The sequence below is a fragment of the Dromaius novaehollandiae genome, chromosome 14, assembly GCF_036370855.1.
Source record: "Dromaius novaehollandiae isolate bDroNov1 chromosome 14, bDroNov1.hap1, whole genome shotgun sequence".
Classification (NCBI taxonomy): Eukaryota; Metazoa; Chordata; class Aves; order Casuariiformes; family Dromaiidae; genus Dromaius; species Dromaius novaehollandiae.
The window spans coordinates 20,969,728-20,985,552 of NC_088111.1; the positions used below are offsets into that span (position 1 = coordinate 20,969,728).

The 15,825-nt window shown below is 47.7% G+C and overlaps 1 protein-coding gene across 3 annotated transcripts; it reads left to right on the forward strand.

The window, feature by feature from the left end:
- The first annotated feature begins 3,522 nt into the window (after positions 1-3,522).
- On the forward strand, positions 3,523-14,001 carry TEDC2 (tubulin epsilon and delta complex 2). 3 transcript variants are annotated; one of them, XM_064520677.1, is made up of 10 exons: positions 3,523-3,740; positions 3,820-3,918; positions 4,280-4,335; positions 4,832-5,516; positions 6,952-7,005; positions 9,025-9,109; positions 9,500-9,608; positions 9,845-9,946; positions 11,103-11,314; positions 13,778-14,001. In XM_064520677.1, exons 1-10 carry the CDS (start codon positions 3,715-3,717, stop codon positions 13,922-13,924), a joined length of 1,575 nt encoding a protein of 524 aa, XP_064376747.1. In that variant the 5' UTR covers positions 3,523-3,714; the 3' UTR covers positions 13,925-14,001. The 3 variants fall into 3 exon arrangements, with proteins under 3 accessions (XP_064376747.1, XP_064376746.1, XP_064376748.1); XM_064520676.1 differs by lacking the exon at positions 13,778-14,001 and adding an exon at positions 12,687-13,726; XM_064520678.1 differs by lacking the exons at positions 11,103-11,314; positions 13,778-14,001 and adding an exon at positions 10,302-11,096.
- Positions 14,002-15,825: the final 1,824 nt, after the last annotated feature.

Here is a 15,825-nt window from a genome sequence, read left to right on the forward strand (position 1 = left end):
GGGAATCTATTTATAATCTGTATTTCCCACAGATTAATTTCCTGGAGTCTTCACTCCAAAGCTATGAAAACAAGGGCTGAAGAGGGATCTCTGGATGTTTAAGCATTTTTCCAGCAGCAGGGCAACATCCTCAGGCTTATACTGGGAATAATGCAGGGCTTTTTCCTTCCTTGATTCAAACAACAATGGTTTGGGACCGAGAGGAGAGTGTGTCTCAGTTCCTTAGTCTTTAAGATATCTCCTCAGAACCTGAAGAGCTGGTGAAGGGCACTACCCTGGTATATACAGGGAGGATTTTCTTGCATCACCTCAGCAGATAGCATCGATCTCCATGGGCAGCACACAGAAGGTGGAGTATGGCTTGTGTACCATAATAAACAATGTTTGCTTAGGTTTATTAGTGATGAAGTTTATCTCCTACTTCTTTTTTTTTCTTGGCTGTCATCCAGGTGTGACGACTACTTGAATTTTACCTTAGGGAGTCCTACCATGATGGAGTGTGGGCTGGGTTTTCAAAGAGCTTAGGCACCCACTAGGAGTTCCAAGTGCCTGGGCAGCTATTTTTACATTGACTGACAATTGGGCTCTCCATAAAGAAGGAATATGAATTGCTGAACTTAACCTGACACCTGTCAAGCTAAGGAATGAATGCTGACACTGTAACTTCCCCTAGATTTCACCTATGCAAAATATATTCCACATCACTTCAGGTACAAAAAAAACTGATGGCAGAGCTGTGACTACCAGCAGCTGCCAGTTGTGCATTTCACACATATTTTAACCTACTTATCTTTTGTAAATAAATCTTTAAGTCACAATTTGCATCAGTTTAAATGCTGTTTAGCATTTGTGCTATATCACAGTAAGCAGCATTTTCCCAGCAAGCAATACCATGAAATAGAACCATGGTTCAGACTGTTAGCTTAAAACCCAGTCCTTCAGCCCTGACGTGTCTCCTGCGCCAAGCGTGTCAGTAGATGAGGCCTGTAATGGGGCAAGGCTCATTACTACATGAGCAGAATACTGTTCTTTGCTGCATTTACTCCTTCTACCAGGAGCTGCTGCCAGTGAAAAGACTCAGATGCCATTACCTTAGAGCTCTTTTTCAAGTGGGTTGGTCAGCTAATCCACCAGAAAACCAACCATCCACAAGAGAAGTTTTTAACTGATTTATCCAGCAACTGCCCTGTTCCAAGATTCAACCAAAGGGCAGGCAGCAGGGGCCTAGGTGCGGAAGGGAGTAGGAAAGGGGCTGTCCAGTGCAGAGATGGAGTGCTATTACAGCAACTAAGCAATTACATTAAGTGGAGGCATGTTTTGAGCCTCAAGTGTGAGCAGAGGAGTACGTGTATTTCTCTCAGAAGGCTTCTGCCCTCCATCTCCTAATTAGCACCTTCCCCTGATTCTTGCATCATGGTTTGACTCCACACCTAAACCGCAGTAACAGTTTCTGCTGCTGGAAGGGGCCATTCCAGTCTTGCCTCTTCTCACCTCCTGCATGTTCCCTCTCCTAATCTTGTGATGGCAGTGGTGTTCACCTGACCCTGGGAAGTCAGTTCAGGGCACTAAGCCACCAGAAAACTGATCAAGGTGAAGCTACATGAGAAAGAGTAATAAAATCTATCAGTTTGCCACCATCAGAAAGAGGAGGCTCTGCTTTTTCCCTTGTCTCTTCTGCCTAACTGTGGCTGTAGATCCTCTGCTGCACCCCTGGACCTTTCCAAGAGTCAGTTCAGCTCAGTAACCCAGCAGAAATAACACTACTGATCATCCACTGGGTTGGCACATTGAATTGGCTTACTGGAATGTCAAACCATGCTCTTAGATGCAATACCTAAGACATTCCCTGAGGGCAGGGAATGGCCATCACTAGACCATCTTGACTCAGGGGCAAGGGACAGGCCACAGCACTAGTGACACACAAAATGGTCATCCACCATCCTTCCCAGCAGGGCGCAGATTAAACACAAAGGGCCTACAGAAAAGTTTTCTTAGCCATTAATGGGAATCCGTAGTGCCCACAAAAAACCAGAGGTCCTGGAGAGATCACATAGCTGTATCGTCTCAAATACAAAGGCTTTCCTGGGTCTGGGTTGTTTTTTTTTTTTTCTTTTTTAGCATTGCTAAACAGCAGAGACTTGATGCAAAAAACAAGGACATCAGTAGCACTGCTCCAGCTGATTTTAGATCAGGCCTCATGTGACTTGTAGATTACAGCAGTCTGATCCTTTTTTGTTGTTGCTTTTAATTGCTTAAATGTCAACAGCATCCAGGTGCCTAACAAGATCTGTAATTCTCTCATCTCCCAGAGCCCAGGGAGATGCTCACGGCTGTAAGAGAGGTTGGCCCTCTACTGAATTAATATAAAACTACATCCTGTGACCATTTCCAGTCCAACAGCAAACCATCCTGTGCACTGAATGACCATCAAGCGACACTCTGCAGCCTTCCCTGCCTCTCCATTCATACGCCGTGACCAAGACTGACTTTCAAACCTCGTCAGGAGAAAGTCATGGCAATAGTTCTGCCAAAAGGAGAACAGAAGCTTCACTCACTTGGAGTCAAGGCAAAACAATCTGTTCAACCAAAACCCATCTTAGCCACCCTTGTAGTTTGCTCCAAAACGCAAGTTCTAAGCAGTCTGGCTATTCCACGTTAGGCCTCTACCTGTCCAACCGACAAATCCAGTGGGAACCATGCAGAAGGAAAAAGCAGTCTGCTTAGAGAAGCAGCTGTGTGAAAACGGGCCCTTCTTGCCCCACCGGCTGAGCTCCCTGGGTGGGCTCACAGAAATACAGCTTTTGACTTTGCCGATTAACACACGCTTTTAGTATATGATATTTTTGTTAGCATTGTTGAGCCCAGTCAGCCATGGAAGAACAAGCCAGATCCTCTCTTGGCTCAGGCCTCAAAAGCATAATTGTTAACAGAGTTTTGATAGCAAACTTGTACTTATTTGTGAGCTGTGAGCCAGAAAGAGGCCAGGATAACTTTCAAATTCTGTTGCAAAGTCTGTAAAAAGGAAAAACAGTCTTCGCATAGGCAAAAGGGGTAAAGTTCAGCTGGAAGTAGGCTGTGTGGCAGCCCACAGTACCTTGTGCGATCAGCTCCGGGCGCTCGCTGCTGCCACAGCCAGTGCGTGGAGGGGGCAGCGCAGGCAGCGGCAGACTCTCCTCGGAGGGGCACCGAAGGGCGAGAGGCCCGAGTCGGGACACGACTAAAACTGTTGCCCAAGGGGGTGTCAAATACTGAGACAGGGCCTGGGGGCAGGAGAAATCTCCAACCTCGGAGATACTGAAGACGCGGCTGGACGAGGCCCTGCGTGCCTGGGGTGGGCGGGAGACCTCTGGACGCCCCCGCCGCCCTACACGGGTTGAAGTTCACGACCCCCAGCTGCACAGCGGGGTGTCCGGAGCGACGTCTGCCAGCTCTGACCCCCCCCCCCCCCCCCGCAACCCGCCACGAAGACGGCCCAGCCCGCGCACGCAGCACTCTCCCGGGCGCGGCGCCTCTCCGCGAGCATGCGCGGTGCGCCCGGCCCAGCCGCCAGGGCGAGGAGCCGGCTCCCGCCTCGGCGCGCGCGCAGGCGCCCGCCCGCCACAGCGCGGCCCCGCCCGCAGGTCCTGGCAGGGCCGCAGGCAGCGGGGGCTGCGCGGGGGAGCCGGCGCCCCGCAGGAACTGCCCGGAGGCCGCGGGTGGCGGCGCCGCCGTCCCATGCTGCCGGCGGGCTGCGGCGGGCGGTGAGAGCGGGGCTGGGGGGGGGGGGGCCGGAAGGGGCCGCGGCGGCGGCGGGAGCCCTGACAGCGCTGCGCCTTGCAGGCTGGCGGCGGCGCTGGCGGCGGCCCTGGGCGACGGCGCCGAGCGGCGGCGGGAGCTGGAGCGGCAGGCGGCGCGGGGCCGGGCCCTGCTGGGGCGCTGGTGAGTGCCGGGCGGGCGCGGGGCCCCGGGGCCGGGGGGAGGCCGCGTCCCTCTGCGGGCGCCCTCAGCGCCGGGCGCCCCGTGGGAGCGCGTTGGTGTCGCAGCAGGGATTTCTGGCGTTCCCGCTCCTTGGGCTGCCGCGGAGAAATAGCCGCTGTGCGCCGTGAGCGGCGTCGGTGAGGGGTGCCCCGAGGTGCCGCCCGGGCCCCCCGGCCCCGGGGGAGGGCGGCCGGAGGCAGGGTGTGCGAGCCGCCACCTCCGCTGCGTCCCCGGAGGCCCGGGGACGGTGGGCGCGGAGGAGCCGAACCCGCCAGCGTACAGCGGTGCCGGTTGTTGGCACTCTGCGTTTCGCCCTGCCTAGGGACGCCGAAGATGAGGAGCGGCAGAAGTCAGACAGCAGCTCGAGCAACGGACAAGGTGAGCGCTTTCATCGTGGCCTGGCACCTCTCCGCGTCACGCAGGTCCTTGGCCTGGCTGGGGTTGAGCCAGCCTTGGCGTTAAAAGTTCTTCTGGTGGTCTGTGTCGAGCTGAAGCCTTCCTCTGCTTTTCCTTTTTACTGGCTTCCTTGGTGTTAGTTTGGAGTCATGCCATGGTTATTGAGCTCGGGGATGAAGCATCTGCAGGCCTGACCAATACTTGGTGACTGTCAGTTGTTAGCAAAGGGATGGCTGGCTCTGGAGGACTGTCTTCTCCTCTGACTCCCATCCATCCTGGGTTTTGGGGGCTTTGGCAAGCCTACCGGCATCCTCTGTGTAGGCACTGTGGGAGTGAGGCCACAAGACCCGCAGCGCCTTTTGGTGGGTTCTGTTTCCTTCTGCAACACCTGGAGGAGTGAGTCAGTGTAGAAACAAATGGGGAAGATCCAGGTTTGGACCGTACTTTTCACCTTCTAATACATCCTCTCCTCTTGCAGAGAGCAGACCTTCACCCAAGGAGCTGGAGGAGCTGGAGCTGCTGAGCAGGGCCTTAGCAAAGGCCTTGAAAGTCAGGAAAAGCATCCAGAAAACTTCAGTAGAGGCCCAGGGAGTTAGGGAAGGAGAGAAAGCTGCAAATGAGGGACCTGCTCCCAAGAATGCTCAAGTGCAGCAAGTGCCAGTGTCCAGTGAGGGTGTTCCTGTGACCACCAAGGTGAAAGCTGTAAGCAGAAAACCTACCTCTTCTAAGAAGCCTTCTTCATACCTGCTAACAGCCCCTTATAGGACTGACCCTGATGTGAAAAAAGCACATAGGAAAGCCCCAGCCAGATGTATGTCTCAAGCTCCTAGGACAGCTGGGAAGAGCTCTTCAAAAGCAGTGGCTTCCAAACAAGCAAGGAGACATAGGCTAACAATCAGTGCCAGTAACCAAGAAGTCTGTGCTGCAGCTGAATCCCAAAAGACAGATGGCTTGTCCAAATGTGGCCTGCTTGAGCAGCAGAGTGTCTCCCTAGGGGATTCAGCTGGGGGAAAGAACTTGGTAGCTGCTGGCAGGCAGCTATTTGATACAGGGAAGGAAGGCTGCGGTTCTCTGGGAGGGTCCAGCAAAAAGGAGGACCATACAACTGAAGATGCTCTGGGAAGGAACAGCTCACCTCAGGCAGACACCCTCCAGGAGAAGGGGTAAGTACTGAAAGATGGGCACCTTTGTTTTGCTGTGTTTGACGTATAGACTTGTGCATCTGCAAAGGCTGGCCTCTCTTGTACTGTTCTGTAGGACACAGTTTGGTTTCAGCGCTCCTCAGATTCTTTTCGGGGGAAGGATCCTTTACTGAGTAAGCGTTTCCATTGCAAGGGCTTACTGTTGGATGGCTAGAACTTCCAAAGTCTTTTAATCCAGACTTTGGATATTTTATAGCCTGCTGTGACTGTTCTGGAAAGCTGGCTCGGAAAAGTTTTCTTGAGCTTTCCATTTCTCTGTTAAAGTGTGTTTTTTGTTTGTTTCTTTTTTAAACAAAGATGTATATAATTCATAAACTATTTCTCTCTCAAGAAAAAAAAAGCAGTTTGGAAAGATGGTATGTGGATTTAATACTTTCTCCTTTAACCTCTGAGATACTGCTCTTGTATAACTATACACATCAGTACTGACTAAAATGCAGTTGTTTCAGATGTTTGGTGTAATAAGAATAATAAAGTTGATGTTACTGAGATGCTTTGTGGAAAAATAGCAAAATAATACTTAGAAGATTGGCTTTGCATTCAGATCAGTCTGTCTTGTTCAAACAATTTCTGTATTCATTTCTATATATTCTTCACTTTAAAGAAACAATGAAGTTCAAGTCTGATATGCACCTGCACCAGGAAATCTTGAGAAATGGTTCTACAACTGCTACAACCCAGCTTTCGTATCAGTAAAGGGAGGAGATTAACACTGTCCATGTACTCTTGGAATGGACACGGGACACCGAGTGACAGTTGCTGGCGGAACAGGAATCTGGATTCAAATGTTTATTTATTTAAAATCCTAACTGTTGTCCTGCCTTCATACTTTGCATGTGACTCTAGTTAGATATAACTGCCAGCCCGTACATTTTTGCAATACAGGTGAGGGTTGGTTCTGCTCTGGGGTTGAAATACCTGTTCCCAGAGTGCACTGAAATGTCCCTTTCCTATTTCTTGAGTATCTCATGGTACTAGGCAAATCTGTCATGTTCCAGTGTGGCAGTATAGCTAGAGGAGATCTGCTCGTGCCTATGGCTGTAGTGATTATTCCTATTAGCTCCCTTGAAGACCTTATGTCCATGTATATACTAGGCTTTGTCAGGGTTTTGTTCCCACCCACTGCCTCTCGCCCTTGGATGAATCTCTGACCGCTCGTGGAGGATGTAAGAGCTCTTCCAAGAGACCTGTGACATTTATGAAATGAATGAGCAGACTAATTCCCCTTCATCGTGGACACGATGAAGACAGTGGAGGATTCAGTCTCTAGGGTTGTTGACATTTTGTCTAAATTTTACATTAATTTAGTTGTCATGGAAGATGTCACTTTCTCTATTTGAAGGTGAGGCTCCGCTGCCCTCTGGCAGTCAGCACTGATGATTCTCCTGTTTTGCAGATCCCGGCTGAAGTTTCCACTTCCTTATAGGAAAGCCTATTCCAGGAATTCCAGGTAAGCCCAGCTTAACCAGTCCTGTCTGTAGCTACCCTCTGCTTAAGGACTATGAGGAGAGAGGCCAGATGGAAAGAGACCTGGCTGGTTACTGGGTCACAGCTGGGCACTGACCCAGCAGTGTGTCAGGCCTGAATTCAGAGCAGGAGGATTGATTCAATACAAGGTATCTAAGCAAGGCTACTTCTGAGAGTGTTTTCATGTTACTCTAGCCAATAGTTTTGTTTGTTTTCAGAGTGCTAATTCCTGTTAATCACCAAGTTATAAAGGTAATGGGATGCTTTAACCACAGATTTTGCAAGACTGCAGAAGTATTTGCTGATACTATATCCTAGCTGAAGGCAGGAAACCCTTTGGGGTCCCTGTATGCCCTGTGCAATGAAACAAGTTTCCGGAGCTGTTGCTAACCTGAACCACCCAACTGGTTTGCCTCTTTAGCCCAGAAGCACTGTGGCTGTGTTTGTGTGAGGCTGCATTCCTGCTTAACGTACTGTCTCAAACAGCCAATTCCAGTGTTTCCACGCTGATGGTGCAGACAGTTGGCTTTGGTGAACTCAATGCTTTAGTTTGTTCTCCACTGTTCCCAGTAAGGGTCTTCCAGCACTTCCTTTGGAAAATCTTACCATAGCTTAGCAGATTTGTCACTACGGCTTGTCCAGATTTTAAGCTTAAACACAATCTAGCTATAGCTCCTTGTGGTATCCTCCAGAATTCCTCTTCCTCCTCTAGAGAACTGTCACTTAGACACCAATTTGTTAGTTGCCCTTCAGCAAGTTGTAAAGACTTGCTTCTCTTAATTTTCCCTAGTAAATTGAGCCCTTCAGCGTCTTAATTACTCTGATGCAATTTTACATTCTTTGCTATTACTTTCAAATCAGTGACAAATTGGAAATACCCTTTGCTCTGAAGATCCCTTATAGAGGGAATGCATCTTGCCTGGTAACTTCTGTTCTTTCCTATTCTGTTAATCTTGCTGTTTCTTTTCATAACATGTTTCTGAAAACTGCAGTTTCTGTCATGATTTAAAGGATCCATCATGATGGAGAAAAGACACAGGGGCACTTGGGTTAGACAGTCATGTACTGTGTAACCGTTTTAAACTTCTTCCTGGTGGCTTTCATTTTGCTGTGGCAGGTTTGGGGAGAATGGCTGAGAAGCACTGGCTCTTTAAAGCAATTCTTTAAGTAATGGATGACATGGGGACCATGTGCCAGTGGTGATGCTGAACTTTGTAAATGAAATGCACTTCTCTGGTATCTCTCCATTATTTACGTGGCATCTACTTTAAAAATTGGACCTTTATAAAAGGTCCTGGCCAGCTTAGTCTTGATACTGTCTTAAAGACAGAACATAAGAATAGAACACCCCTGTGTTCTATTGAGTCCCTGGTACTGATGCACTGCTCTCATGCTGCTTGCCAAATGTATCACTGTGTCCTAAAGTAAGGATTAAAGGAGAGTATCAAGGATGTTTGGCTTATGAAGGAATTGCTGTGCTGAAAGCTAGAGTGAGAATTTGTCCTGTGACTGCTCTACCATGGTAACTCCTTTATGCACACATTTACTAAAGAAGTTGATGTTCAAAAATGTAAATGGCTTAGCAGTTGAGAAAGGAAGGGAAGCTTTGTTACATATTCTGTGGGATAAAAACATAATACAGGTTGTGTACAGCAGAACTGCTGATGTGCTGTAAGTTCACACTCTGCTTAATTTGTAGCACTGTGGTGTTTGTTCTGATGGCTGTAAATCCTTCCCCTCAAAACAATTTGAAAGAAATAACATAGGTGTTTTGCAGTATCTAATGCTTTCTGCAGGATGTCCTTGTTGATCTAATACTGATTGACAAAACTATGGGGGGAATAGCTGATAAACAGCCTGTTTTTTCTAGTAAAAGAAAGGGGTGAGGAAGATGATTGTATTTGAAGCACTGATATGTCATTGGTGTTTTGCAGCTCATTGTGAGTGTTGTCTAGTACCAAGAGCATAACTCCTCTGCTTCCTGCCCCATTTGAATTTTAAGGGCATGGGAGAATTGTCGTCTCTGTCAGTCAAGTGCAGATGCAGCAGCTGCAAGGAACCGTTTTATAGAGAGAATCCAGACAACTGTATCCTTCCTCAGCTCACCATCCCCTCTAAGAGGACATGATGCAATACGGCAGGCATTGGGCTCAAACCGTATCTGGCGTGTGCTTACCTGGAGAGTGTTATACCTCCAATAACAAGAGTTCAAGCTGTGTCTTCAGGAATTTTTTTTTTCTCTAGTGCAGATCTTTAATGGTCATGGTCCTATTTGTCTGGATCAAAAGTTTTGTGAGGTGAGCATTCCACGTACAGCTGTCCCTGTGTTCTCCTCAGCACACTCCCCACGCTGCTCTTTCAAGGCCTGCTTGCCCTCTGCCCCTGATTCTTGCTATCTTGGCCCAGGGCTCAGGGTGGTGTACAGAGTTATTCCATGTTGGTGCTGTGAAACCTTCCTTAAGCTGCTGCTGTTTGAGTTTTGTTCACCGATGCCAGCCTTCAGTCCTGCAGAGATAGAGGAGGAAGTAAAGGTCCTGCAGAATGTCCCCTCCCTTCTCAGCCAGTGTGTGGAAGCTGAGCATGCAGGTAAAAAAAATAAATAAAGGCAGGGGTTGGGGGAAATAAGATGATTCCAAAAGGCTCCAATTATGTGTTTGTCTTGTGTTCCTGGCATGTGCTGGACACAAGGGACAGGAGCAGGAACCTTCTCTGCCCAAAATGAGAGCTGGTTAACCCAAAACCATCCTAGTAACCTGGTGTTTGGGAGAAGATTTCAGTGCTCATCTCATGCCTGCTAGCTTTCCTCTATGCTTCTCTCGTAGACCATCCCACTCTGCAAAGAGAGTATGAAAGCCTTCTGACCCTGGAGGGTCTGCAAACCATAGCATCCCAGTGCTTACATAAGCTGCAGCTCCTGCGAGAAGGTGAGGACAGTCCCTGTTTTCGTAGTCAGGTCTGAATGTGGCTAGCTGTGTTTGAGCGGTAGCCTGGCATCTGTGAGCAGAACATTGTGCACCAACATAGCTTTTCTCTCGGTTATCATTAATGGTAATGTGGAATATAAAATTTGGTCTGGTGGGAAGTGAAGCCATGGTATCTGTTTACCACCTATGTGTGTTCAGGAGAGGCTTTTAACTGAACACAGGGGTTGAATGGCTGCATTCAGAGGGTTGTGATCAGTGGCACGAAGTCTCATTGGAGGCCAGTGATGAGCAGTGAACCCCAGGGGTCAATACAGGGTCCAGTATGGACTGTTTTACATCTTCATTAATGATCTAGATGATGGAGCAGAGCATACCCTCAGCAAGTTTGCTGATGATACAAAACTGGGAGGCGCGGCTGATGCACCAGAGGGGTTGTGCTGCCGTTCAGAGGGACCTCGACAGGCTGGAGAGATGGGCAGACAGGAGTCTCATGAAGTTCAACAAAGGGAAGTGCAAAGTCCTACACCCGGGGAAGAATAACCCCAGGCACCAGGACAGGCTCCAGTACAAGGGACCAAAGCATCTGTTTTATGAGGAAAGGCTGAGAGAGTTGGGATTCTTTAGCCTGAAGAAAAGAAGGTTCAGGGGGGTTGTTATCAACTTGTATAAATATGTGAAGGGAGGGTGTAAAGAAGACAGGGCCAGACTCTTTTCAGTGGTGCCCAGTGACAGGATGAGAGGCAATGGGCACAAACTGAGGCACAGGAAGCTTTGTCTGAATGTAAGAAAACACCTTTTTTACTGCAAGGGCAGCTGAGCTCTCACACATGTTGCCCAGAGGCTGTGATGTCTCCATCCTTGAAGATACTCAGAAGCCTTCTGGACACAGTCAGCCTGCTCTAGGTGGCCCTGCTGGAGCAGAGCAGTTGGACTAGATGATCTGCAAAGGCCCCTTCCAAGCTCAACTGTTGAGAGAGCTGGGAGACTGCATGCCATGGCTTAACATGTCCTGACTGTGCTATGTGTGGGGGCTTACCCTGAGTAATATAATGTCATTAGTCATTCATTTGCAGGAACAGTAAGTAGATCCCAAATTCTGGAAATACAGATCTAACTTGCATACTCTTGCCTTCTACCAATTCTTCCACCCTGACAGCTGCAGAGTCCCAGATGAGGCTGTGTCCAGAGTGCACTGGGGATGCAGGAAGCTGCTGTTCAGACTCTGTTCCTCCTTGGGGTCAGGCATGTGGCAGTACAGGTGTGTTGGCTGAGCCTCTCCTCTGTTATACCAGCTTCCAGGAGCTGAGGGACCTGTTTGCCTTGAAGATGCAAGTGTCAATGCTGAACCAGGAAATTGCCATACAAAAGGTGAGTTAAGGGCGTTAGTGCTAGTGTGTAGAGGTGGAGAAGGGCAGTTGTGGTGCAACAGCTGGCAGTAGTGGGTCTTGATGGGGAAGCAGCAGCCCAGCAAACTCTCCCAATGATGTTTCTATATTTATACCTCATGTCCAAGTCCTGTCAGTGCCTCACTTACTTTGTAGAGAATGGACTTTCTTTTCTTAATGACAGAGCAGATAGCTTTAAATGTCTGACCCACTCCTGCATAGTCTGGGTCATAACTTCCAAGTGAATTACAGCATACTTCTAATCTTTGGTTTTAACTGATTGAGGCTAGGAAAACTGGATCACTTTTTGGCTACTCTTGTGGAGTTTGGGAGTGGCAGAGGTTGTTGCTGATGCCTGGAGATCCCTTTTAGTGGCTTATTACTGTCCTATGACGGCACCCACTCTCTCATCCTCTCCTACTTGACCTCTTCGACTAGTGAGTTTCTCTGCTGTCTGTTCTTGTCCTTTTAATCTCAAACGACTGTGCTGTGCTGCTAATCTTGACTTTACCTTTCTGAGACTGTAAGAACATGATAGGAGGTCAGTCTCTCCACTAGCCTGAACAGGGTGTTTGCTGCGCAGGGATCACTTGCTCTTCTCAAACTAGAAACAGTAAAGGGTAGAGATGATCTCTGAAATCACATCTACCTTCTGCCCGTGACCTACCCTTTGCCATTGACCTGAACAATGGAAACACTGGAAAGCAATTTTTACAAGCCGAGGAAGAGTTACTGTGGTGTCTGAGTGCACTTCTCCCTCTGGCTGAAGATGTCCTGTGTGAAGGCAGGCAGCAAACTTTTAGCACTATACCCCTGAACTATGGATTGTAGGGTTTTCCCTTTTACCTGCCCAAAATGCAGTAGTGACCAAAGCCTTCTGCCTGGATACTGTGTTGACTGGCCCTATTCCCTCCGCACATGTATCTATAGACAGGTAGTTTGTACTCAGTAAGCTCTGAATATCTGAAGTAGTCCTACACAGACTGTGCAAGATAAGTGAAATTCCTGGGAGAGGAAAAGTGAACAGATTTGGTATAGGATATGCGAGTCCTTTCAAACCCAGGAGATATACTTCTGGGCCAAGCCTGTCCATTGCCTTTTTATGGAGGAATGCCAAGAATCATAGTAAGTCCTGTTGACTCTTAGCCTGTCTCTGATGGTGAAGGTCTGTTTCCCCCTATTCTCATGCATCAGGGCAGAGCAGGCAGGCGAAAAAGAGAAGGGGCTTTCCCTTAGGAAAAGGAGTGGTGTAGCACTTCATATGCCAATTTTCCCCTTAGGTAGCTCTTTATTTTTACAGATCTTAAAATTCTTTCCAAAGATTAGCAGCTGTGTCCTGTCCTTGCCTCCTACAGACTTGCAGAGAAAAGGAGAGGAAACCCACAACTTCTGGCTCCCTGCAGGTGTCTTGTACTTCATTCTGTTTAGTTCTTCTTTTGTTTCCACTACTGAAGCATGCTTTAAGAAATGCGACTATCATGTGCATTCCATTGTCTGCTCTTCTCGTGAGAGCTGTGTACGGTAGGCTGTGTGCAGTTCTGATGCACAGAGTGCTCAGAGTTCATTAGCAGATGCCAGCTAGGAAAAAAAAAAAGTCCCTGGAACTTTAAGCGGAAGGTGATGAGGTTTGGAGTTGTCTGTGTGGGGCAAAATGCGTTTCTGAGGGTTAATTCAAGACTGGCAAAGGAAAAGCTTGTTTTCTTCCTCTGTTAGTGAGTTCTCCTGTGCTTGAGTTGTCAGTCACAGTCATCATCCTAGAGCTTTGAGCTGTAAGTTATGCTGAGACAGGGCCATTGAGTCCTTTGAGAGTGTGGACTGACATTACAAGCTAGGCTTAATAAGCCAGAGGTGAGGGCAGGGAACGTAGGACAGCTTTAGCATCCCCAGTAAGCTGTGCTGCTGCCAGGAAGGAGGTGCAGCTTTATTCTGCGTGGGTTGGAGTTGTCCACTTGCACATCTGTCCCATATTAATGTAACCCAAATGGGAAGTGACAAGAACAGTCATAAGCGAAGGGTTGGACTTACCAGTGCTGTGTAAAGCTGTCCACTGTGTGGTCACAGACCTCTCAAAGCGGCATCTTCATGCATGTTTGCCGTCAGCTTGCCATAGGAAGCTGGTCTCACCCCAGCACTGGGCCATCTTTGCAGTAACAGTGCTGTCGGAGGTAGTGGAGGAACAGCACTACCATTTATCCTGCATATTTAGAAACACTGAATGGCTGCTGGTGTACTTCAGTGAGCAGAGGATGAACAACTCTGCTATTGTTAAATATGACAAAAGAAAGCTATCATCTACCAATTAGCTGCTTATTACTCATGCTCTTCTGCTTAGATTTCACTTCTTTATGCAGCCACTTCATTTCATGGAGTCTTTGGGGAAAAAAAAAAAAAAAAAAAAAAGGCTCTGGCTCTACTGTGGTGACAAATCTCCTTTGCTTCTGTCCAGGTCATGATGGCAGAACTCCTGCCTGTTCTGGAATCCAGACTTCACCCAGAGGCTTCAGCAATTCAGCTGTATCGGGCAATTTACACACAGCTCTGTGAAGGTGGCAAGCGATTCCCTGTGCTGGTGAGAGATGAGCTGGCAGAATGATCCTGCGTGACCCTCCTGCCAGCCATTCACGCAACCAGAGGCAGTTCTAAGCAATAAATCTTTTCTATTAACTTTTACTCTGCCTGTTTGTTGAACTGAAGAAAATTAAATTTCACTTTTTTGTTTTTCTTTCTTTTTATATTCCCTTAGAATTTGCCAGCTCTGAGGCTCTGTGAAGCCCCTCCAGGGTTTCTGTGGATACTGGTGTTGGGTTTTCTTCCAAGGTCTGTCTCTCCAGCTAGCTCTAGTTTCTTGACCCCTTCAGCTGTCACAGGCTTCTATAGTCAGACAGTGTAGCTAGCAATAAAACATGATTTACACTGTTGATAAGACCGCCACACTATGGTGGAGTACAACTTTCCAGCAGCTGAAATTTTGGAGAACCTGAGCTGCTGCCTCCTTACTATTGTATTCATTAGCTGGCACATAATTATAGTACTCACTAACTAGTATTCACTAGCTAACAGCATTATTGATGTATTTATGCACACAAGCTTAGACCACGTATGTTAATGCCTCAGAACTCCCTGGTTTGCAAGCAACTCTTCTGAGCAGGGTTGGTACCCGGACTTCCTTCCGGCTAGAACTGTTCCTTTTATTAGCCTGTCAGTCACATCGCTGCTCAGTTCAGGGCCCCTTCAGGCAGCTTCACAACTTGACAGGTTCTTTCATAATTACTTATAACTGAAATACCTTCATTGGATCGTGTTACCTTGTGACTGTGGCTGAGACAGTGGTCTAAGCAGGGATGGGTTTTCTGCGCTTAGAGAAAAGATGTTTCCGAAGTCCGGATGCAGCAAGAAAGAGCTGATAAAGCAGCCCAGTAGATGGCACTCGGCCCTCTGTGTTACTGCTGAACCAGAGCCAGTTTGTGCCGGAGGAGCAGTCTTTTAGGGTGACTAATGCAGTATCCTGCCCTCCTCTGAAAAAATATGGATTCTATGGCAATTCTGACCTTGGCAACATGGCATAATTCCAGCTTCGGTTGTTCCTGGCCTCTTAAGTCTTCACTTGCAATTGCTAGACCCCACGGCATTGTCATGAGACAAAAGCAATGCTCTAGGGTCATGTGGAATGCCTCTGCTTGTGAGCATTACAAAGTCCGTTTAGAGAAGGGTCACTGTGTACCGTTGCAGCATTTTTACTGCTTATTACACTTTGACTCATGCTGTATCTCTTAGCTGGGTTAAAACCGTTTGCTCAGAGGGATTTCAGTCTTTAAGATAATGACCAGTGCCAGCGTTGTTTTCTTTCAGGTTTTTCGGCACAGCAGCAACAGTTGTGTCACTTCCAAATGACTGGCCTTTTTTGAGAGTTTCAGAAATCACTGAAAAGCCACCCATATGTTAGATGAAAATCACATCCATTACTTTCAGTGAGTTTTGTATTGCATTCAGATCTTGGTAGGCAGTCGGTATTTGATTTCCTATGGAACGTGTGGTCAGGGCAGCTTTGATGTGTGCAGCAGGAATATCTACCAGCCACCCTTCACTGAAGAGCTGTGTGAACAGGAATATCTGCTTGTCAGTCTCATGTATTTTATCTAAATGCTTGTTCTCTTTTTTGTTTGTTTTATTTTTTGTTCTGCGTTCATGTATGGAGATGTGCGAACAGCTGGGTGTCAGGACAGAGATACAGTGCTGAGCTGCTGTATGGGACAATTGTATATGACCTTTTGGTTTCCTTCACAGACTTGGAAAAGTGGTTTAGCATGAATGTGTAAGTAATATAGAGAAGTCTTGTTCCAGATTTCTTTTTTGCCCCAGACTCAAAGCGTGCTTTCTCTGCCTGAATAGATCTCTGCCTTTGCAAGACATCTGAATGTGGTTATACGCAGGAAAGTATGGTAATTCATTTGAAATCTGGGATGAGGGGAAGAAGCTAGAGGCTTTTCACTATTA

Bases quoted from the DNA above. Each gene is read 5' to 3' on its own strand.
- TEDC2 (XM_064520676.1), top strand. From the start codon at position 3,715: ATGCTGCCGGCGGGCTGCGGCGGGCG. The intron at 4,336-4,831 runs GTGAGCGCTTTC...CTCCTCTTGCAG, and splicing joins CAGCTCGAGCAACGGACAAG to AGAGCAGACCTTCACCCAAG. The intron at 7,006-9,024 runs GTAAGCCCAGCT...TTGAATTTTAAG, and splicing joins GCCTATTCCAGGAATTCCAG to GGCATGGGAGAATTGTCGTC.